Source organism: Lagenorhynchus albirostris, chromosome 2 (genome assembly GCF_949774975.1).
Source record: "Lagenorhynchus albirostris chromosome 2, mLagAlb1.1, whole genome shotgun sequence".
Classification (NCBI taxonomy): domain Eukaryota; kingdom Metazoa; phylum Chordata; class Mammalia; order Artiodactyla; family Delphinidae; genus Lagenorhynchus; species Lagenorhynchus albirostris.
The window spans coordinates 157,271,184-157,293,062 of record NC_083096.1 but is presented as its reverse complement, the minus strand read 5'-3'; the positions used below and the strand labels follow the sequence as shown (position 1 = coordinate 157,293,062).

General features: G+C 47.8%; 2 protein-coding genes across 3 annotated transcripts; one reads left to right on the top strand and one right to left on the bottom strand.

The window, feature by feature from the left end:
- The first annotated feature begins 369 nt into the window (after nucleotides 1-369).
- SH3D21 (SH3 domain containing 21) lies at nucleotides 370-20,975 on the top strand. Its single transcript, XM_060140549.1, is given in 16 exon segments — nucleotides 370-434; nucleotides 612-769; nucleotides 865-1,092; nucleotides 1,181-1,300; nucleotides 1,545-1,635; nucleotides 1,812-1,867; nucleotides 1,969-2,014; nucleotides 2,164-2,264; nucleotides 2,383-2,469; nucleotides 2,634-2,676; nucleotides 17,472-17,565; nucleotides 17,660-17,712; nucleotides 17,831-17,925; nucleotides 18,075-18,961; nucleotides 19,043-19,106; nucleotides 19,191-20,975. Coding segments are annotated over 16 exon segments (2,199 nt in total). The 5' UTR covers nucleotides 370-430; the 3' UTR covers nucleotides 19,263-20,975.
- EVA1B (eva-1 homolog B) lies at nucleotides 20,171-21,769 on the bottom strand. 2 transcript variants are annotated; one of them, XM_060140550.1, is made up of 3 exons: nucleotides 21,634-21,769; nucleotides 21,128-21,225; nucleotides 20,171-20,845 (listed from the first exon to the last, which is right to left on the bottom strand). In XM_060140550.1, the coding sequence occupies exons 2-3, from the start codon at nucleotides 21,192-21,194 to the stop codon at nucleotides 20,433-20,435; spliced, it is 480 nt and encodes a 159-aa protein (XP_059996533.1). In that variant the 5' UTR covers nucleotides 21,195-21,225; nucleotides 21,634-21,769; the 3' UTR covers nucleotides 20,171-20,432. The 2 variants fall into 2 exon arrangements, with proteins under 2 accessions (XP_059996533.1, XP_059996534.1); XM_060140551.1 differs by having other exon boundaries at nucleotides 21,731-21,749.
- Nucleotides 21,770-21,879: the final 110 nt, after the last annotated feature.

Below are 21,879 nucleotides of genomic sequence, written 5' to 3'. Positions count from 1 at the left end.
AGAGCGTTTGCTGCCTGCTGGTATGTGCCTCTTCCCACCTCCCCTGCAGCCAAAAGCTTGTCAGCCCGTAGAGGGTAGGCCAGTAATGGTGGGTGGGAGCCTCAGGGCCAAGGCTGGGAGAAGGAGGGAAGGTGGCTAGACTGAAACTTAGGTGGCTAGGCAGACAAGATCATGTCGGGGAGCTGTGACCCCAGCACTGGCCAGAGACCCCGGAGTCCTCACTCCTGGTCTGGGGACCGAACCTGCCGAACTGGGCCGCCCCCTCTCCCATACGCACTCCTTGCACCTGGAGCCCGACCTATCGGCTCGCGTCTCCGCCCCCTTGGCTTCACAATCTCGCTGCTTGTCCCACCCTACCTAGACCCAGTATTGGCTGCGAACGCGACTGCACCATACTTCTTGCTCGGCTCCGGAAGGCGCCCCGGAAGCCATGGGTATGTGCAGAGGGTTTGGGGTAGCTCTTCTATGCAACTGCGTGGAAATAGCGATAAAAGCCTACACCACCACCCCGCTCTCCCGCTGTCCACACGGGGCCTGGGACTCGCGCCATGGCCAGTCGGCCCTGAATGGGGTCTTCTGAGCCGCGTGCCAGCGCCATCCTCCGCCCGCAGAGGTGCTGGTCCTGGCCGGATACAGCGCGCAGAAAAAGGACGAGCTGAGCCTGGCGCACGGGGACGTGGCCCGGCAGGTGTGCAATGGGCCCGCACGGGGCTGGCTGCGTGGAGAGCTGGGGGGCCGTTGTGGCCTCTTCCCCGAGTGCCTGGTGCAGGTGAGGCCGGGCCGGAGGTCGGGCGGGGGGTGGGGTGGCTCTCAGCGCGCGCCCCCGGGAGCTCAGAGCCCCCCTGCCCGTGCGCTCATTCGTAGGAGATCCCTGAGACTCTCCGCGGCTCGGGGGAGGCGCCGAAACCGCGTTGTGCGCGCCGCCGAGGTGAGAGCCAGGGCGGTGGGCGAGTGCGCGCAGCCCCCCCACCCCCACACCAGGTCTTTCCAGCTCGCCGAGACGGGCGCGGCTCTGGGCGGGACTGCGTGGCCTCTGTGCGTCCCGTGATTGGTTCTCGAGTACAATGCTCCGCCCTGGGGCGGGGCCTGGAGGTACAAGGGAGCGCTCGCGGCCCGCCCCTGCCCCCCTCAGAGGACTGGGGCTCGAGGCTCCAGCGACCTCCCTCTCGTCCGACCCCAGGTCACCCAGGTCGAATCTCCGGGCCGCCAAAGATGGTGCAAAGTGAACTTCAGCTACAGCCCGGAGCAGGCTGACGAACTGAAGCTGCAAGCTGGGGAGATTGTGGAAGTGATAAAGGAGGTGAGGGGATGAGATGATGAGAGGGTTTGGGGGGAGATGATGGAGTATGTCTCCGGATGAGGGAACATGGGTGCAGTGAGGGTGTGGATGATGGATGAGGGGCACAGAAATGGGAAAGTGGGGGAGCAAGGGAGGAGAGGGGTCATCGGGCAGAATCGGGAGAGGGGGGTGAACCAGGGTTTAAGATGCCTAGGGAGCCCCTTGGGGCAGAACCAGATGCCCCTTCGTCCTCCCCCCTCCCCAGATTGAGGACGGCTGGTGGCTGGGGAAGAAGAACGGGCAGCTGGGAGCCCTCCCATCCAACTTTGTGGAGTTGCTGGACAGTGGGCCCCCAAGTGAGACCTGGACCCTGTGACCCCGTGAACCCCTGTGACCAGACTCTACAATCTTCAGTGACCCTCCCCAGTGGCCTGAACGTGTGATCCACACATCTTGCCCCATCACCCCTTTGACCTCTCTCATGACCTAAACTGAATTAGCACCCGCCCCTAACCTCACTATCCCCCACCAGGCCTTGGTAACCCAGACATGCCTTCAATCAGCCTTGGTCCCCAGCGGGCTCCCAAGGTAAATTGGGTGGAGTGGGCAAAGAGGTGGTGAGTTCATCTTGGCTGGGAGGGGCGGGGGTGTTGGGGGGCTCAGCTTGTTCCTCGCCCTTCCCCCACTAGCTGAGCAGCCTGACCTATGACAGCCCTCCAGACTACCTGCGGACAGGTGAGCACCCAGCCAAAGGGTCCTTCAAATCCTCCTCCCCAAGCCACTCTGACTTGGAGGGAGGGGGAACCCAGCTAGACTGATGGAGGAGGGAGCCGATGAATGGTTTGGGGAGGGGGTTTGGCTTCAGTGAACTAACCTCCCTTCAGTCTCCCACCCTGAGACCTACAGGGTCCTGTTTGACTACCATCCCGAGGCCCCAGATGAGTTGGCGCTGCGGAGGGGGGACGAGGTGAAAGTACTGAGGAAGGTGTGAAAGGCACAGGGCAGGGGAGGGCACAGGGACGGGGGTGTTGAGAAGGGTGGGCTTGGGGAAGGAAGGAGCGTGGGGATCTGGCTCACCTCCCCACGGCATCTTGCTCTCCCAGACCACAGAGGATAAGGGCTGGTGGGAAGGAGAGTCTCAAGGCAGAAGAGGACTTTTCCCAGATAACTTTGTGCTCCCACCACCCCCGGTGAGTATGAAGCCAGGCACTCAGGTGGCAAGGGGCAGGCTACGCTGGACAAAGTTGGGGGTTGTGGCTCTCACGGGACACAGCTGGAGGGCTACCCACAAATGAGGGTGGACCTAGAAATGTGAGGGCTCCTCTTCAGATTCTGACACTTCTTTTCTGCATAGATCAAGAAGCTGGTCCCACGGAAAGTGGTATCCCGGGAATCAGGTGGGTGCCCGGGAAGCCTGGGATTGGGGGGGTGATCTCTGGGAGACGATCCACCAGTCCAGTTGCTCATAAACACCCATAGTTTCCCAGTGGTCCAGTACACCCTCTTAGGAGGTACCTCCCCATGGGACTGGTAGGAATGTATGTGGTCAGTGTTAGGAATGTGTCACTTTGTGTGTGTTAGTATGTTCCTGTTCTTCTCTCCAGAGAATGTGGCTGTCATGCTCATGAATGAATGTGTTTAGGTTTGTTTCATTTTGTAAGGAAATGTATGGATCAGTGTATCTGGGTCTTTGAGACTGTGTGTTCATGTATCTATTAAGTGTGTCAGTGAATAGTTCTGTTTATGCATCACTGTATTCGTGAGATGTGTCTTTAATTTGTGTTTTAATGTTATATTTCACGTAATCAAAAACTATACATAATATATGTGTTTTCAAACTTAATAATGAGTGCCCATGGTCTGTCACCCAAACCCAAGAACTAGAAATTGCTAGTGGTTTGTGTGCTCCTCTCTTTCCCTTCTGCTATTTCCCCCACATCAAAGGTAACCCTAACCACTACCCTGAATTTTGAATAATTCCCTTGAGTTTTTAAAGGTACTCAATTTGGTATGTGCCTAATTTATTTTTGTTTGTTTTTGAGGTCTATAAAAGTGGCATCATATGTTTATGGTCTTCTGGGACTTACTGTTTCCAATCAACATTATGTTTCTAAGATTCATCCATGTTGTGTGTAGATGCAGTTCATTTCTTTTTCTCTGCTGTATACTATTCCTTGTGAGACTGAACGCAAATTATGTATCTGGTCTATTCCTGATATTGGACATTTTCGTTGTTTCTAGTTTTTATTTTTATTTTATTTTTTAATTCATTTATTGTTGTTTGCTAAAGCCAAGTAGAAAACGGCAATACTAGATGTTTAATATGTTTTAAACACAAACATTTGATAAGATACCAAGTGAAAAATGTACATTTATAAAACAGGAAACAGAAAATCTCCTTTATCTTTCCAATATAAACCAGTAGCCACTGCTGGCCCCAGGTCTGCCTCAAGCCTTCAGTCCCCTGGGAGCTGCTCTCTGGATATGGTGTGTGTTTTCAGGGACTTGCCCAGCCTCTGGCAGCAGGACTCCTGTTGCAGGAGCTGAGTAGTAAAGACAAGAGGGGCTAGGAGGGCTGTGATGAGGTTGCAAGGCTGGAACCAGAAGCAGCAGGGCTCTAGTATTTACTATTACAAATAGTGCTGCCATAAACACTATCATGTGCCTGTCTTCCGGTGTGCAGGTATAATGTTTCTCTAGGATATAGTCCTAGGAGTGGCACTGCTAGAGTGTAGGGTATGTAAATGTTCAGCTTTTATGAGGTCAAGTCACATTGGTTTCCAAAGGGATTGTACACTTTTACCACTACACCATTGGTATATAAGAGATCAAACTGATCCAAATCCTCTTCGACACTTGGTATTACCAGATTTCATTATTTTCGTGAATCTAGCACAAAATAGCATCTCATTGTGGACTTCATTTGTATTTCCCTGGTTAGTAATAATTGTTGAAGTTCTTTATATATTCTGAATTACGTGTTATACATGTTATAGATACTTTCAGTTTGTGGCTTTTCTTCTTTTTTTTAATGAGGTTTTTGATGAATAGGAGTTCTAAATTAAAAAAAATTTTTGAAGTATAGTTGATTTACAATATTATATTAGTTTCAGGTGTACAACATAGTGATTCAAAATTTTTACAGCTTATACTCCATTTAAAGTTATTGTAGAATATTGGCTATATTCCCTGTGCTGTACAATAAATCCTTGTAGCTTATTTATTTATATATCATTTTAAAAAATTAGATTCCACATATGAGTGATACCATATGATATTTGTCTTTCTCTGTTTGACTTACTTCGTTTAGTGTGATAATCTCTAGGTCCACCCATGTTGCTGCAAATGGCATTATTTCATTCTTTTTTATGGCTGAGTAATATTCCATTGTATATATGTACCACAATTTCTCTATCTGTTCCTCTGTTGATGGACATTTAGGTTGTCTCCATGTCCTGGCTATTGTAAATAGTGCTGCAGTGAACATTGGGGTGCAGGTGTCTTTTTGAATTATGGTTTTATCCAGATATATGCCCAGGAGTGGGATTGGTGGAATATATGGTAGTTCTATTTTTAGTTTTTTAAGGAACCTCCATACTGTCCTCCATAGTGGTTGTACCAACTTATATTCCCACCATGTAGCTTATTTATTTGTTTGTTTGTTTATTTTTTAAAATTTATTTTTATGTGGGATCCCTGACCAGGGATTGAACCCAGGACCACGGCAGTGAAAGCACCAAGTCCTAACCACTGGACTGCCAGGGAATTCCCATTAATTATTTTACACAGAGTAGTTTGTACCTTTTAATCCCCTACCCCTATCTTGCCCCACCCGCTTCCCTCTCCCCACAGGTAACCACTAGTTTGTTCTCTATGTCTATGAGTCTGTTTCTATTTTATTATATTCATTTGTTTGTTTTGTTTTTTAGATCCTACATATAAGTGATAAGCACATATAAGTGATAACATACAATGTTTATCTAGGAGTTAATTTTAATGCAAACATATCAATCTTATCTTTAATAGTTAGCAGGTTTTTTCTTGTTTAAGTAATCCTTCCTGCCCCAAATTCAGAAAAACAGTCGATTTATATTTTCTTTAAAACTTTTAAAGTGTTGCTTTTCATTTTTAAATGCTTTTATCTATGCAGCATTGATTTTAATGAGTGATCTAATTATACTTTTTTCCATATGTACAGTCACTTGTTCTAGCACCATTTATTATTTCTGCATGTAGTTTTATTGTGTCATTTTAAAAATTAGATATCCTTTTTATTATTTTTACAGGACTATAGAAATGCACTGATTTTTGTATATTGATTTTATAGCCACCCATGGTGCTGATAATTTCAATAATTTATCTGTAAATCCTTAATAGGTTTTCTATGAAGACAGTCATTTAATCTGTGAGTAATGACAGTTTGGCTCTCTCCTTTCCACATCTTATATCTTTTAATTTCATTTTCTTGTTTTACTCTAGTGGCTAGGATCGCAATACAATATTGAATAGAAATAGTGATGCTGACCATCATTACCATGCTCCTGATTTTAAATGGAATGCTTCAAACTTTTTCCCTTTAACAATGATGTTTGCTTAGATCTTTTGTAGGTATATTTTTGTCTGGTTAAGGAAGGTCTTTCTGTTTCTTTTGCTTAGAAATTTTATCAAGAATGGGTGTCAAGGGCTTCCCTGGTGGCGCAGTGGTTGAGAGTCCACCTGTCAATGCAGGGGACACAGGTTCATGCCCCGGTCCTGGAAGATCCCACATGCTGCGGAGCGGCTGGGCCATGAGCCATGGCCGCTGAGCCTGCGCGTCCAGAGCCTGTGTTCTGCAATGGGAGAGGCCACAACAGTGAGAGGGCCGCGTACCGCAAAAAAAAAGAATGGGTGTCGAATTTTCTCAAATTGTTTATATGAATCTTTTGAAATTATTATATAGGTTTTCTTCTTTAATCTGTCAATGTAATAAAGATATTTGTAGAATTTTCTAATATTAAGCCACCCTTGTATTCCTGGGATAAATTCAAATTGGTCATGGTTTATTATTTTTTCATATACTGTTGGGATACCTTCCCAGTTTTTTTTCTTTTCCTTCAGATTTTTGCATTTGTTTTTACTGTCCTCATCTGATTATCAGTATTATACTGGCCCCATGAATGAGTTAAGGAATATGTTTTTTTGTTTTAAAAATATCTTTTAGATCTTACATAAGATGGGAATCATCTTTCCTTGAAAGCTGGTAAAACTTACTTTACATTCATCTGGTCCTCTTTTCTTCCATTATGGGAAGATTTTAAACTACTTCAATTTCTTTATAGTTATAAGCAAGTCTGGCTTCTGGCTAAAATTCTTTCTTTCTTCCTTCCTCCCTCCCTCCCTCCCTCCCTCCCTCCCTTCCCTCCCTCTCTCCCTCTCTCCCCTCCCTCTCTCCCTCTCACTTTCCCTCTCTCTTTCTCTCTCTCTCTTTCTCTCTTTTTTTTTAAAGTGCATAGTGTTTTTTATATATATATATTTTTAATTGGGGTATAGTTGTTTTACAATGTTGTGTTAGTTTCTACTGTACAGCACAGTGAACTAGAGTTCCCTGTGCTATACAGCAGGTTCTCATTAGTTCTCTATTTTATGCATATTAGTGTATATATGTTAATCCCATTCTCCCAATTCATCCCACCCCCTCCTTTCCCCCCTTGGTGTCCATACGTTTGTTTTCTACATCTGTGTCTCTTTCTCTGCCTTGCAAACCGGTTCATCTGTACCATTTTTCTAGATTCCACAAATATGTGTTAATATACATTTGTATTTCTCTTTCTGACTTACTTCACTCTGTATGACAGTCTCTAGATGCATCCACGTCTCTACAAATGACCCAATTTCGCTCCTTTTTATGGCTGAGTAATAATCCATTGTATATGTGCCACATCTTTATCCATTCGTCTGTTGATGGGCATTTAGGTTGCTTCCATGACCTGGCTATTGTAAATAGTGCTGCAGTGAACGTTGGGGTGCATGTGTCTTTTTGAATTACGGCTTTCTCTGTATATGCCCAGTAGTGGGATTGCTGGATCATATGGTAATTCTATTTTTAGTTTTTTTAAGGAACCTCCATACTGTTCTCCATAGTGGCTGTATCAACTTACATTCCCACCAACAGTGCAAGAGGGTTCCCTTTACTCCACACCCTCTCTAGCATTTGTTGTTTGTGGATTTTCTGATGATTCCCCTTGTAACTGGTGTGAGGTGTTACCTCATTGTAGTTTTTTTTTTTTTTTTGCGGTACGCGGGCCTCTTACTGCTGTGGCCTCTCCCGTTGCGGAGCACAGGCTCCAGACGCGCAGGCCCAGCGGCCATGGCTCACGGGCCCAGACGCTCCGCGGCACGCGGGATCCTCCCGGACCGGGGCACGAACCCGCATCCCCTGCATTGGCAGGCGGACTCTCAACCACTGCGCCACCAGGGAAGCCCACCTCATTGTAGTTTTGATTTGCATTTCTCTAATAATTAGTCATGTTAAGCAGCTTTTCATGTGCTTCTCGGCCATCTGTATGTCTTCTTTGGAGGAATGTCTATTTAGGTCTTCTGCCCATTTTTGGCTTGGGTTGTTTGTTTCTTTAATATTGAGCTGCATGAGCTGTTTATATATTTTGGAGATAATCCTTTGTCCGTTGATCCATTTGCAAATATTTTCTCCCATTCTGAGGGTTGTCTTTTCGTCTTGTTTTTCATTTCCTTTGCTGTGCAAAGCTTTGAAGTTTCATTAGGCCCCATTTGTTTATTTTTGTTTTTATTTCCATTACTCTAGGAAGTGGATCAAAAAAGATCTTGCTGCGATTTCTGTCAAAGAATGTTGTTCCTATGTTTTCCTCTAAGAGTTTTATAGTGTCCGGTCTTACATTTAGGTCTCTAATCCATTTTGAGTTTATTTTTGTGTATGGTGTTAGGGAGTATTCTAATTTCATTCTTTTACATGTAGCTGTCCAGTTTTCCCAGCACCACTTATTGAAGAGACTGTCTTTTCTCCATTGTATATCCTTGCCTCCTTTGTCATAGATTACTTGACCATAGGTGCGTGGGTTTATCTCTGGGCTTTCTGTCCTGTTCCATTGATCTATATCTCTGTTTTTGTGCCAGTACCATATTGTCTTGATTACTGTAGCTTTGTAGTACAGTCTGAAGTCAGGGAGTCTGATTCCTCCAGCTCCATTTTTTCCCCTCAAGACTGCTTTGACTATTCGGGGTCTTTTGTGTCTCCATACAAATTTTAAGACTTTTTGTTCTAGTTCCATAAAAAATGCCATTGGTAATTTGATAGGGATTGCATTGAATCTGTAGATTGCTTTGGGTAGTATAGGCATTTTCACAATATTGATTCTTCCAATCCAAGAACATGGTATATTTCTCCATCTGTTGGTATCATCTTTAATTTCTTTCATCAGTGTCTTATAGTTTTCTGCATACAGGTCTTTTTTCTCCCTAGGTAGGTTTATTCCTAGGTATTTTATTCTTTTTGTTGCAATGGTAAATGGGAGTGTTTCCTTAATTTCTCATTCAGATTTTTCATCATTAGTGTATAGGAATGCAAGAGATTTCTGTGCATTAATTTTGTATCCTGCAACTTTACCAAATTCATTGATTAGCTCTAGTAGTTTTCTGGTGGCATTTTTAGGATTCTCTATGTATAGTATCATGTCATCTGCAAACAGTGACAGTTTTACTTCTTCTTTTCCAATTTGTGTTCCTTTTATTTCTTTTTCTTCTCTGATTGCCGTGGCTAGGACTTCCAAAACTATGTTGAATAATAGTGGTGACAATGGACATCCTTGTCTTCTTCCTGGTCTTAGAGGAAATGCTTTCAGTTTTTCACCATTGAGAAATGTTTGCTGTGGGTTTGTCATATATGGCCTTTATTATGTTGAGGTAGGTTCCCTCTATGCCCACTTTCTGGAGAGTTTTTATCATAAATGGGTGTTGAATTTTGTCAAAAGCTTTTTCTGCATCTATTGAGATGATCATATGGTTTTTATTCTTCAATTTGTTAATATGGTGTATCACATTGATTTGTGTACCTTGAAGAATTCTTGCATCCCTGGGATAAATCCCACTTGATCGTGGTGTATGATCCTTTTAATGTGTTGTTGGATTCTGTTTGCTAGTATTTTGTTGAGGATTTTTGAATCTATATTCATCAGTGATATTGGTCTGTAATTTTCTTTTCCTTTTTTTTTTTTTGTGGTACGCGGGGCTCTCACTGCTGTGGCCTCTCCCATTGCGGAGCACAGGCTCCGGACGCGCAGGCTTAGCGGCCATGGCTTACGGGCCCAGCTGCTCCGCGGCATGTGGGATCTTCCCGGACCGGGGCACGAAGCCGTGTCCCCTGCATCAGCAGGCGGACTCTCAACCACTGCGCCACCAGGGAAGCCCTGTAATTTTCTTTTTTTGTAGTATCTTTGTCTGGTTTTGGTATCAGGGTGGTGGTGGCCTCGTAGAATGAGTTTGGGAGTGTTCCTTCCTCTGCAATTTTTTGGAAGAGTTTGAGAAGGATGGGTGTTAGCTCTTCTCTAAATGTTAGATAGAATTCGCCTGTGAAGCCATCTAGTCCTGGACTTTTGTTTGTTGGAAGATTTTTATTCACAGTTTCAATTTCATTACTTGTGATTGGTCTGTTCATATTTTCTATTTCTTCCTGGTTCAGTCTTGGAAGGTATACATTTCTAAGAGTTTGTCCATTTCTTCCAGGTTGTCCATTTTATTGGCATAGAGTTGCTTGTAGTAGTCTCTTAGGATGCTTTGTATTTCTGCGGTGTCTGTTGTAACTTCTCCTTTTTCATTTCTAATTTTATTGATTTGAGTCGTCTCCCTCTTTTTCTTGATGAGCCTGGCTAATGGTTTATCAATTTTGTTTACCTTCTCAGAGAACCAGCTTTTAGTTTTATTGATCTTTGCTATTGTTTTCTTTGTTTCTATTTCATTTATTTCTGCTTGATCTTTATGATTTCTTTCCTTCTGCTAACTTTGGATTTTGTTTGTTCTTCTTCCTCTCGTTACTTTAGGTGTAAGGTTAGATTGTTTATTTGAGATTTTTCTTGTTTCTTGAGGTAGGCTTATATAGCTATAAACTTACCTCTTAGAACTGCTTTTGCTGCATCCCATAGGTTTTGGATCGTCATGTTTTCATTGTCATTTATCTCTAGGTATTTTTTTATTTCCTCTTTGATTTCTTCAGTGATCTCTTGGTTATTTAGTAATGTACTGTTTAGCCTCCATGTGTTTGTGTCTTTTGTGTTTTTTTTAAAAATTTATTTATTTTATTTATGGCTGCGTCGGGTCTTTATTGCTGCACACAGGCTTTCTCTAGTTGCGGCGAGCGGGTTTCCCATTGTGGTGGCTTCTCTTGTTGTGGAGCACAGGCTCTAGGTGCACAGTCTTCACTAGTTGTGGTGTGCGGGCTGAGTAGTTGTGGTGCTTGGGCTTAGTTGCTCTGCGGCATGTGGGATCTTCCCTGAGCAGGGCTCGAACCCGTGTCCCCTGCATTGGCAGGTGGATTCTCAACCACTGAGCCACCAGGGAAGCCCTATGTTTTTTTTCCTGTAATTCATTTCTAATCTCATAGCGTTGTGGTCAGAAAAGATGCTTGACATGATTTCAATTTTCTTAAATTTACTGAGGCTTGCTTTGTGACCCAAGATGTGATCTATCCTGGAGAATGTTCCATGTGCACTTGAGAAGAAAGTGTAATCTGCTGTTTTTGGATGGAATGTCCTATAAATATCACTTAAATCTATCTGGTCTATTGTGTCATTTAAAGCTTCTGTTTCCTTATTTATTTTCATTTTGGATGATCTGTCCATTGGTGTAAGTGAGGTATTAAAGTACCCCACTATTATTGTGTACTGTCGATTTCCTCTTTTATAGCTGTTAGCAGTTGCCTTATGTATTGAGGTGCTCCTGTGTTGGGTGCATATATATTTATAATTGTTATATCTTCTTCTTGGATTGATCCCTTGATTATTATGTAGTGTCCTTCCTTGTCTCTTGTAACATTCTTTATTTTATTTTATTTTTTATAAATTATTTATTTATTTATTTATTTATTTTTGGCTGTGTTGGGTCTTCGTTTCTGTGCGAGGGCTTTCTCTAGTTGCGGTGAGCGGGGGCCACTCTTCATCGTGGTGTGCGGGCCTCTCACTGTCGCGGCCTCTCTTGTTGCGGAGCATAGGCTCCAGACGTGCAGGCTCAGTAGTTGTGGCTCATGGGCCCAGTTGCTCCGCGGCATGTGGGATCGTCCCAGACCAGGGCTCGAACCCGTGTCCCCTGCATTGGCAGGCAGATTCTCAACCACTGCGCCACCAGGGAAGCCCACATTCTTTATTTTAAAGTCTATTTTATCTGATATGAGTATTGCTACTCCAGCTTTCTTTTGTTTTCCATTTGCATGGAATATCTTTTTACATCCTCTCACTTTCATTCTGTATGTGTCCCTAGGTCTGAAGTGGGTCTCTTGTAGACAGCATATATAGGGGTTTCGTTTTTGTATCCATTCAGTGAGCCTTTGTCTTTTGGTTGGAGCATTTAATCCATTCACGTTTAAGGTAATTATCGATTTGTATGTTCCTATGACCATTTTCTTAATTATTTTGGGGTTTTTTTGTATGTCCTTTTCTTCTCTTGTGTTTCCCACTTAGAGAAGTTCCTTTAGCATTTGTTGTAGAGCTGGTTTGGTGTGCTGAATTCTCTTAGCTTTTGCTTGTCTGTAAAGCTTTTGATTTCTCCATCGAATCTGAATGAGATCCTTGCTGGGTAGAGTAATCTTGGTTGTAGGTTCTTCCCTTTCATCACTTTAAGTATATCATGCCACTCCCTTCTGGCTTGTAGAGTTTCTGCTGAGAAATCAGCTGTTAACCTTATGGGAGTTCCCTTGTATGTTATTTGTCGTTTTTCCCTTGCTGCTTTCAATAATTTTTCTTTGTCTTTAATTTTTGCCAATTTGATTACTATGCGTCTTGGCGTGTTTCTCCTTGGGTTTCTCCTGTATGGGACTCGCTGCGCTTCCTGGACTTGGGTGGCTATTTCCTTTCCCACGTTAGGGAAGTTTTCAACTATAATCTCTTCAAATATTTTCTTGGGTCCTTTCTTTCTCTCTTCTCCTTCTGGGACCCTTATAATGTGAACGTTGTTGCATTTAATGTTGTCCCAGAGGTCTCTTAGGCTGTCTTCATTTCTTTTCATGCTTTTTTCTTTATTCTGTTCCGCAGCAGTGAATTCCACCATTCTGTCTTCCAGGTCACTTATCCGTTCTTCTGCCTCAGTTATTCTGTTATTGATTCCTTCTAGTGTGGTTTTCATTTCAGTTATTGTATTGTTCATCTCTGTTTGTTTGTTCTTTAATTCTTCTAGGTCTTTGTTAAACCTTTCTTGCATCTTCTCGATATTTGCCTCCATTCTTTTTCCGAGGTCCTGGATCATCTTCACTGTCATTATTCTGAATTCTTTTTCTGGAAGGTTGCCTATCTCCACTTCATTTAGTTGTTTTTCTGGGATTTTATCTTGTTCCTTCATCTGGTACATAGCCCTCTGCCTTTTCATCTTGTCTATCTTTCTGTGAATGTGGTTTTTGTTCCACAGGCTGCAGGATTGTAGTTCTTCTTGCTTCTGCTGTCTGCCCTCTCACCTTTGTCTTTTTACTCTAGTTTGTCAGTCTTTTTCTTTGGTGATAAATTGATGAGTTTAGACTATATTAATCATAATTATTTTACAATATTTTTAAATGTTTATTTTCTCCTTTTTTTCTTATTTCACTTTTTTCATTAATTTAGAACTAGTACACTTTATTGTTATTATTTTAGTGGTTGCGCTTGAAATTTGCCATGTATATTTAACTTAACAAGTCTAAATTCAAAGTCTTAACCTTTCTCCTGAACAAAATCTCCAACTATTATTTTTGAATTATTTCTCCTTTCAATCCTGTCAGTGTTTGCTTTATATATTTTGAGGTTTTGTTGTTAGGCACATGTATATTTGTCATTGTTATCCCTTCCTGATGTACTTACCTGTTTATCATTATAACTTCTCCCTCTTTGTCTTCAGTAATTTTTCTCATCTTGAAGTTTGTTTTGTCTGATATTAATATATGGTTATTATTATAGTTACTATTTATGTGATATATCTTTCTCCAGTCTTTTACTGTCAACCTATTTGTGTCTTTGTTGTCCACAGTATATAGCTGGATCTTGCTTTTTAAATTCAGTTTGACAATCTCTGCCTTTTATTGGGGTGTTTAGGTTAAGAGTTAGCAAATTATGGTCTGTGGGCCAAATCTGGCCTGCCATCTTTTTTGGGGAATGGGGGTTAACAGCTTTCTTGAGATATATTGACCTACCATACAATTCACTCATTTAAATGTACAATTCGGTGGTGTTTAGTAGAGTCATAGTTGTGCAACACCACCACAATCAATTTTAGAATGTTTTCATCACCCACTGTACTCTTTAGCCATTACCCCACCAGTCTCCCCATTCTCCCCTCCTCATCCCAAGACAACCACTAATCTACTTTGTCTTGATAGATCTGCCTACATTTCATATACATGATATCATACAATATATGGTCTTCTTAATGGGCTTCCTTCACGTCAAATAATGTTTTCAGGGTTTAACCATTTTGTAGTATGTGTTGTACTTCATTCCTTTTTATTGCCCAGTAATATTCTATTGTATCACTTTTTCCATTCATTTGTTGATGGATATTTGGATTGTTTCTACTTTTTGGCTATGAACTTTATTAGTGTACAAGATTTTATGTGGACGTGTTTCCATTTCTCTTGGGTATATACCTATGAAAGGAATTGCTAGGTGATATGATAACTCTGGTTTAACTTTGGGAAGAACTGGCAGACTGTTTTCCAAAGTGGTTGCACCATTTTATATTCCCACCAACAGTGTATGAGGGCTCCAGTTTCTCCACATTCACACCAGTACTTGTTATTATCTGTCTTTTGATTGTAACCATCCTAGTGGGTATGAAATGCTACCTCATTGTGGTTTTGCTTTGCATTTCTTTGATAGCTAATGATGTTGAAAAAAATCTATCTGAGTCCTTTGCCCATTTTTTAATTGGGTTGACTTTTTACTGTTGAGTTGTTGGAGTTCTTTATATTTTCTAGATAAAAGGCCCTTATCATATGTATGATTTGCTAATATTTTCCCCCATTCTTTGGGTTGTCTTTTCACTTTCTTGATGCTGTCCTTTGTGCGCAAAAGTTTAAAATTTTGATGAAGTCCCACTGCCCTATTTTTTCTTTGGTTGCTAGTGCTTTTGGTGACATATCAATGAAACCAATGCCAAATCCAAGGTTGCACCCCATATATATATTTTTTTAATGCAAATGGTCCTGAGAGATTAAACTGTTGATTTGATGCTTATTCATACACACGTGTAAAGGACTGATGAGGAAGCCTTTCTTTTTTATAAATTTATTTATTTATTTAGGCTGTGCTGGGTCTTCATTTCTGTGTGAGGGCTTTCTCTAGTTGTGGCGAGTGGGGGCCACTCTTCATCGCGGTGCGTTCGCCTCTCCTTGTCGCGGCCTCTCGTGTTGCAGAACACAAGCTCCAGACGCGCAGGCTCAGTGGCCATGGCTCACGGGCCCAGTTGCTCCGCGGCATGTGGGATCCTCTCAGACCAGGGCCTGAACCCGTGTCCCCTACACTGGCAGGCAGACTCTCAACCACTGCGCCACCAGGGAAGCCCTGCATCCCATATTGATTGAGTTCTCTTCAACCATGGCAGTAAAGCTGTTCATCCTCCACCTATCCCACCCTGGAGAACATCCACATGGACCAAGGCAGTAGGGGGTGGGGGAGGGATGGGAGCAGGCAAGAACACTGTCAAGCACAAGTGCTTCTCCAATTATTTTATGTCTTTGGTCAGTATCCGAGCACTGAAATGGTTGTTCTGCCATTTTTATCCAGCTTTATAGTTGCTGTGTGGACAGAGTATTTAACCACCACCTACCTCACTCGGCCATAGTCAAACCCTGCTTCTATTACCTCTTCCTTTGAACATTGCTTTCAAATTTTCACTCCTTTTCTCATTCTACTTCTAGTTTACTAATTCTCTCTCTAGATTTTTATCTAGGTTTAATCTGCCGTTTAACCTACACATTGCATTTTATTTCATATATGCTATTTATCATCTCTAGTAGTACAGAATTCTTTTTTTTTTTTTCCCTGCAAAAATCTTCCTGTTTATTCCTAATGGTCCTTTTGTTGCATGCTCATCCTTTATTTCTTCAAATATACTCTATGTAGCTATGCTGTGTTCTTTTCCTGACACTTCCAGTATCTGCTGTGTGTTGCGTCTGCTGACTCCTGCTCTCAGTGGCCTGCCCTCTCGTGTGTTTTAGGATCTTTGTGTATGATCTCAGTGTGGGGGAGTTCTGTACACCTCTGTAGGGGAAAACTTCTTCCAGCGAGGACTCGCTTTTACTTCTGCTAGTAGCCAGAGGGCACCAACCACCGGAGACCACTTCCACCGTCTGGAAGAAGGTGGTGCAAGGCTCTCGCTGCTGTCTGGCTACCGAGCTCTGGGCCTGTGATGAGCCAAAGGAGCAGAACATGGGGCACCTGCTCCTCATCACTGGCCCCAGGCTCTGTAGCCGCAAAGTCGTGCTGCCCTCTCACTTCCTTTCTGGCCCCAGTTCCTCCCTTTTTTGTGGGCTTCTCCTACCTCTTTTATGTCCAACAGTGCCTTAAAATGGTATTCTAAGCAGGATATAATTGCTCTCTAGCGGGAGGCCCCCACAGAGCACCTGATCCGCCACACTACAAGAAGCAGGAGTCAAAGTTAACATTTACTGAGCTTTGACTATATGGCAGACGCTAAGCACCTCACGTGGATTAAGTCACTCAAACCTCACAACAGCCCTACAGGATGTGTATTCTTGTTATCCATGTTTTATGGGTGAGGACATGAGGGCACAGAAAGGTTAAATTACCAACCAAGTTCTCACACAACCGGTGAGTAATAGAGCAGGAATTCCAAGTCTGCTGTCTGGCTATAGCATCCATGCTCTCGCCCACTGCGAGCCACAGTCAGGGGATTCTGTTTGTATCTGTGTGTGATGTTGTGCGTGCAAGTCAAGTTCAGCACGTGTGCGGTGCCAGAGTAGCTGCCCCTGTGGCCGCGGATATGAACGTCACTTGTGGGACTGCCTGCAGGTGCTCACTCTGATGTCGCCTTCTCAGGGCCACCTCATTTAAAATCATACATTCCCCTGCTTATTCGTCCTCTGTACTACTGATAAATCCCTAACACACTACACAGTTTACTCCTTTTGTTTACGTCTGCTTCCCCAGTAGAACATGAGCTCATTCTGGCTGCTGTGGGGAGAGCACACCGTAAGCAGGGTGGGTGCAGCCCAAGCCCAGGCTGGAGGCTGCTGCGACAGTCCTAGTGAAGACGGTGTGACTCAATCTAGAGTGCTTAGTGGTGGAGGTGGGGATGAGTGGCTGGATTCAGGAGGTGTTTAGAGCAGACAGGACTCGCTGATGGTTTGCATGTGCAGCACACGGAAATAAAGGCGTCAGGGAGGACTCCTCAGTTTGTCGTCTGAGTGAGTGGGCGAGATGGGGAGCAGTGGGAGAGGGGCAGATTCTGAGGGCAAGGTGGTTGGGAAGCAAGAGTTTAGTTCTGGCTATGGTAAGTGTGTGATGCTAAGTTAAGTGGAAACATTGAGAGGGCTGTTGGGTATGAGTCTGGAGTTCAGAGAAGAGGAAGGGGCTAGAGATGAAAATTTAGGAGCTGTTGGCTTATTGCTGATAATAAAACCCGTAAGACTGGGTGAGATCTCTCAGGGAGTAGATGTGATAGAGAAGACAGAGAAGGGAGTGTGGGCTGGAAGGGGGAAGGACGTTGCCTTGGTCCAGGAAGGAGAAGCGTCTGAACCAGCCATGGGCACTAAGCCGAGTACAGGTCTTTGAAAAGCACGGATTAAAAACTGGCAGGATTCGGAGCCATCTCCCCACGAAGCCTTCCCTGACGACTCTTTGGGGTGCTCCCATGGTCAATGTCCCCAGAGCTCCCAGGAGGCAGGGTCCAATATAATTCATCTCCTGTCACTAGTCCCCTGTGCACAGCACAGTGACTCTTAGATGAATGGATGAGTGAACAAATGCCCCACTCCCCTCTCCCCTCCCAGCTCCTATTAAGGAACCCAAAAAGATGATGCCCAGAACAGCCCTCCCTACGGTCCAGAAGCTGGTGACAGCCCCGACTGGGCCAAGCGAAGCCAAGTAAGGAGCAGGGTGGCGGAGGGGGAAAGAGGAGGGTACAGAAGAAATGCTGCTCCCTGCCCCCATCCCCGGTTCTGATGGAGAAATGTTTCAGGCCATCTTGGACACCCAGCGGAGACGGTCAGAAGCGCCCTTCCCGAAACTGCAGTAAGTGTCGATGCCTCCCTGCAGTGGGGTGAGGCCTGGGGTGTTGTGCTGAGGGACAGAGATGGGGAGAGGCTTGGGGTCCAAGTAGGCCCGGGCCCCTGAGGGTCTGCTCTCACAGGCTCCAGCAGCAGTTTCCTCAGTGGGTGTCCAGGCCAGAGTGGCAGAAAGCGAGCCCAAACCCAGGCTTCACAGCAACACTCTGCAGCCGGTCAGGTGAGAAGCCTAAGACATGGGAGAGTGGGGATCTTGGGCAGAGTCTGGTTCTCAGGGGTGCGGTGTGAAGGATCCCAGGCCAAGGGGAACCAGACTCAAACTGTCCAGGTACCCAGCCCTCGGCTGCGACCTCACCCCCATCCCCACAGGGCGAAGAGCAGAGCAGCCTTACAAAGGCCCCTCGTGTGAATTAAACCCCCACTCTGGACAAGACCCCCAGCCTAGAGAAGACCCCATCTCAGGATAAGGCCGGCAGCCCAGAGAAGACCTCATCTCTGGACAATGCCCGCAGCCCGGAGAAGACCTTGTCTCCAGATAAGGCCCCCACTCCGGAGGAATGCCTAACTTCAGATAAGGTCCCTATCCTAGAGGAGACCTCAACGCTGGAGGACAAAGCCCCCAGACCAGACAGGGTCTTTTCTGTGCATGAGGTCCCGGTCCCAGAAGTCCCACCTGGTCCAAAGATGGCCCCTCCTGGGGACGAGGCCCACACCCTAGGAAAGGTCTTGACCACCAAACAGGTGCTCTCTGAAGAGGCCTCCACCCGAGACAACACTCAGTTCCATCACTTCTCTCCGGAGGAAGCCCTGCTAAACGCCAGGTCTCTTGGGGCCAGTGGGGCTCAATCCCAAGAGGAGGTTCACATGCCAGAGGAGCATCCCCTCTGCACGGTGAAACGTCCCCTGGATAAGAGGGACAGCTCCCCTCTCCAGTCCGAGTCCGCGTCCAAGTCAGGGTCTACGCCTGCCCTTGAGAAGGCCTACCTCCAGGAAGAGGCTACCACTCTCCTGGAGGAGGCACCAGCGAAGGATGAGGCTACCCCCAAAGAGGAGGTGTCCCCCGAAGAGGTATCCCCTGCTCAGAAGAATCCACATCCTATCGTGCTGACTCCAGAGCCCCAAATGACTCCCACCCTCCACCCCTCGGCCCCGCAAAATCTCACAGATAGCAAAAGTGACAGAGACGACATGATGAGGATAAAGGACGAGGTGGAGGCTTTAAGGAGGTCGCTGGAGCTGATGGGGCTGCAGCTGGAGTAAGTGGGGAGGGGTGAGGAGAGGGGTGCGGGCTCTAGGCCTGCCCGGCCCACCCGTTCCCCTCGGTCTCGCGTCCGCAGAAAGAAGCTGACTGACATCTGGGAGGAGCTGAAGAGCGAGAGAGAGAAGCGCGTGTTGCTGGAGGTGGGCGGGGTGCGGGTCCCCTGCGGGGCGGGGGTGGGGTGGGGGTGGGTGGCTGGCACTCCCCAGACGCCCTCTCTCCACTAGGTTCAGATGACACGGAGGACCCAGGAGTCCCGGAACCTGGGCTCCATCCACGCGCAGACGCAGACGCACTGAGGGTGGGCCCGGGAGGGACTACGGCGGGACCTGGAGCGAAGTCGGGCTCCGGCCACCCACGTCCTTGCACACGATTTTGGGAAACGCAAGAAAGTAAACTCTGCCGTGTACGCGCGCCACGCCTCCCTGGTCCCTGCAGGGCGGGGTCTGCGCGGCGGGGCGGGGCTGGCGTTCTGCGCTCCCGTCCCTCCGCTTTCCTGGCAGCTGCTCCTGGGCACATCTGGCCAACATGTGGCTTCCATTACCGTTCCCAAGGCCTGCGCATGGCTATTTTTATCCACCGGATGGCGAGGGGGGAGGGTGTCTCCTTCGGACGCTAGTCCCCGCGCTGGAGAAATGGCCGGCAGGAGGGGCCCAGGAGGGGTCGGGCCTCTGCCCGGGGGCCGGATTCCAGAATCCAGCTGTGCGCCAGGGGAGGGCTCTCCAGCCCGGAACCCTCCCAGTTGCCTTTCACTGTCCGCTCTGGAACGCAGTGACACATGAACTCCACAGGCCAGCTCAGGCACCCCAGGTTACATTGGGCCTAATAGCGCCTGAGCGTCAAGGTTAGGGTTCCGAGGCCTTGTGTGCGCGCGCGCGCGCGCGCGCGCGCGTGTGTGTGATTGCAATGATGCAGAAAACGAGGGCATTTGTAGGGACAGGGGCAACGTGTACCCGGGCGTTTGACGGTAAGGAATGCAGTTGTAAGGAATGCGGTTGATTTTTGTGTGTGCGCCTGTGGTGAGGCGGTGGAGTGTGGGTGCAGGAGTGTGTTTTTGCCATGTGTGAACTGAACGCAAGCATGTGTGCTGAGGCGTCGGGTGGGTGGAAGGAGGTGGTCAGCCTGGTAAAGGGGTCTCAGCCCTGGGGCCCCCTGCATGGCAAGAGCTTGGGAGTCATTGGGGGAAGGATAACAGAGGGAGACTGAGTCACTGAGAATGCAGCTTTCATTGGTCACGTCACCTCTTAACCGTCCCCCAGAGAGGGGATGGGGACCCTGCGTCCTGCCCTACCCCCAGGGCCTTCTGGCTGGACGGGGGAAGGGTGTCTCCCAGGGGACGGGAATCCAGGCCCAACAGCACCAGGGGAGCCGTGGGGGCGGGGCCTCCATAGCACCGTGGGCAGGGGCAGTCCAAAGGTCCTGGGGCAGCTCGAAGCCCCTGTGCATATCCAGTACGCTCTGGGGGCCGGTCAGTAATAGTGCATGCGGCCCAGGGTGCCCGTGCCCGTGGGGCTGGGCCCCAGCGTGCCGGTGCCCAGCAGGTCTGGCTGTCCAGTGCGCCAGATCTCCCGCAGGATCCGTTCCCGCTCCTCTAGCCGCTGCGCCCGCTCCAGCTCCTCCGCCGAAGTGAAGACGTTGACGCTCAGGGGCCCGTCGGGCTCCGCGGACACCTCGGGGCCCGGCCGAGTCACCGTATCCTCATCGTCGTCGTCGTCGTCGTCCTCGGCCTCCAGGGTGCTGCTGCGGGGGTCCCGGCGCGGAGTGGGCCCTCGGGGCCGCGGGCGGGGTGCACAGGAGATGCTGATGACTAGTAGGCACAGGGTGAGCAGCAGGCCAAAGCAGACACCCAGCACGAAGTAGAGGCCGAAGCTCTCGGGGTTAGCTGGGGGTCAGAGGGCAGAAGTCACGGAGGGGGCCTGGCGCATGGGAGTCATCCCATCTCTAAAAGACTCCAGGTTCTAAGTTTGGGGGGCAAGGACAGTACCCTCTATTTGAGGGACCTTAGGTAGCCGCCATCGGGAAGTCGGGGGAGTGGGGGGCGGTTTGGGAGTAAGTGACTGGTTGAGGGTGGTTACAGTGGCAGGGGCGTGGAGGAGGGGAGGGAAGGGGTGGAGTGGGGCCTGAGGAGGCAGGGAGGGGTCCAGGTCCCGGGGTCTGCCCTCACCGCGGATGTGTGCGTAGGCCGCCAGGCTGTTGCTGAGCAACTCCATGTCCCTTCGGGGGGCATCCATGCTTCTCTGGGGGAGCAGCTCCCCTGTCAGCCTGCGAGGTCAGCAAGGTCAGACCCTTCTCCCCCTCTGGAGCCGACCCTGACCCCGCTTTCTCCTCGGGGCAGCTCTGCTCCCTGGAAGGGCAGCCCCAGCCAGGCTCCACCCTGGAGAGAGCGGCTTCCTAAATTCGTTGCCGACCTGGGCCCTGGCTGGGGGACCCTTCCTCTGGGCGCAGACGCCCCAACACCTGAGGGTCGGGGGAGTGAGCCGCAGGAGGCTCCGTCCCCTGGTGGGTTCCCCAAACGAGGCCCGCTTTCGCCGTCCGGGAATCGGGATGGAGGAGAGAGACGCGGGCGCCTTCCTTACTCCCTGGGCGGGCTCCGGGAAGGGAAGCCGCCTCCCGCTCCCATCCCGCCCGCCCGGCGGGGACCCCCGGGCCCGGAGGCCCGGGCTCACTCACCGTCAGCGCCCCGCTTCCCCGCTGCCCGGCCCCGGCGCGTCCGGCGGCCGCAGACACCCGGGGCCCGGCCGCTCCCGCCCCGTCCGGTCCCGGTCACCTGCCCGCCCGGCTCGGATCCCAGGCCGCGGCAGCGCGGGCCGGACAAGGGCCGATGGACCAGCCGGCGGAAAGTTTCCTCCGAGGAAAGAGGAGGGACTGGGCGGGGCGGGGCGGGGGAGGCGGGGAGGAAAAGGGCCGGGAGAGGAA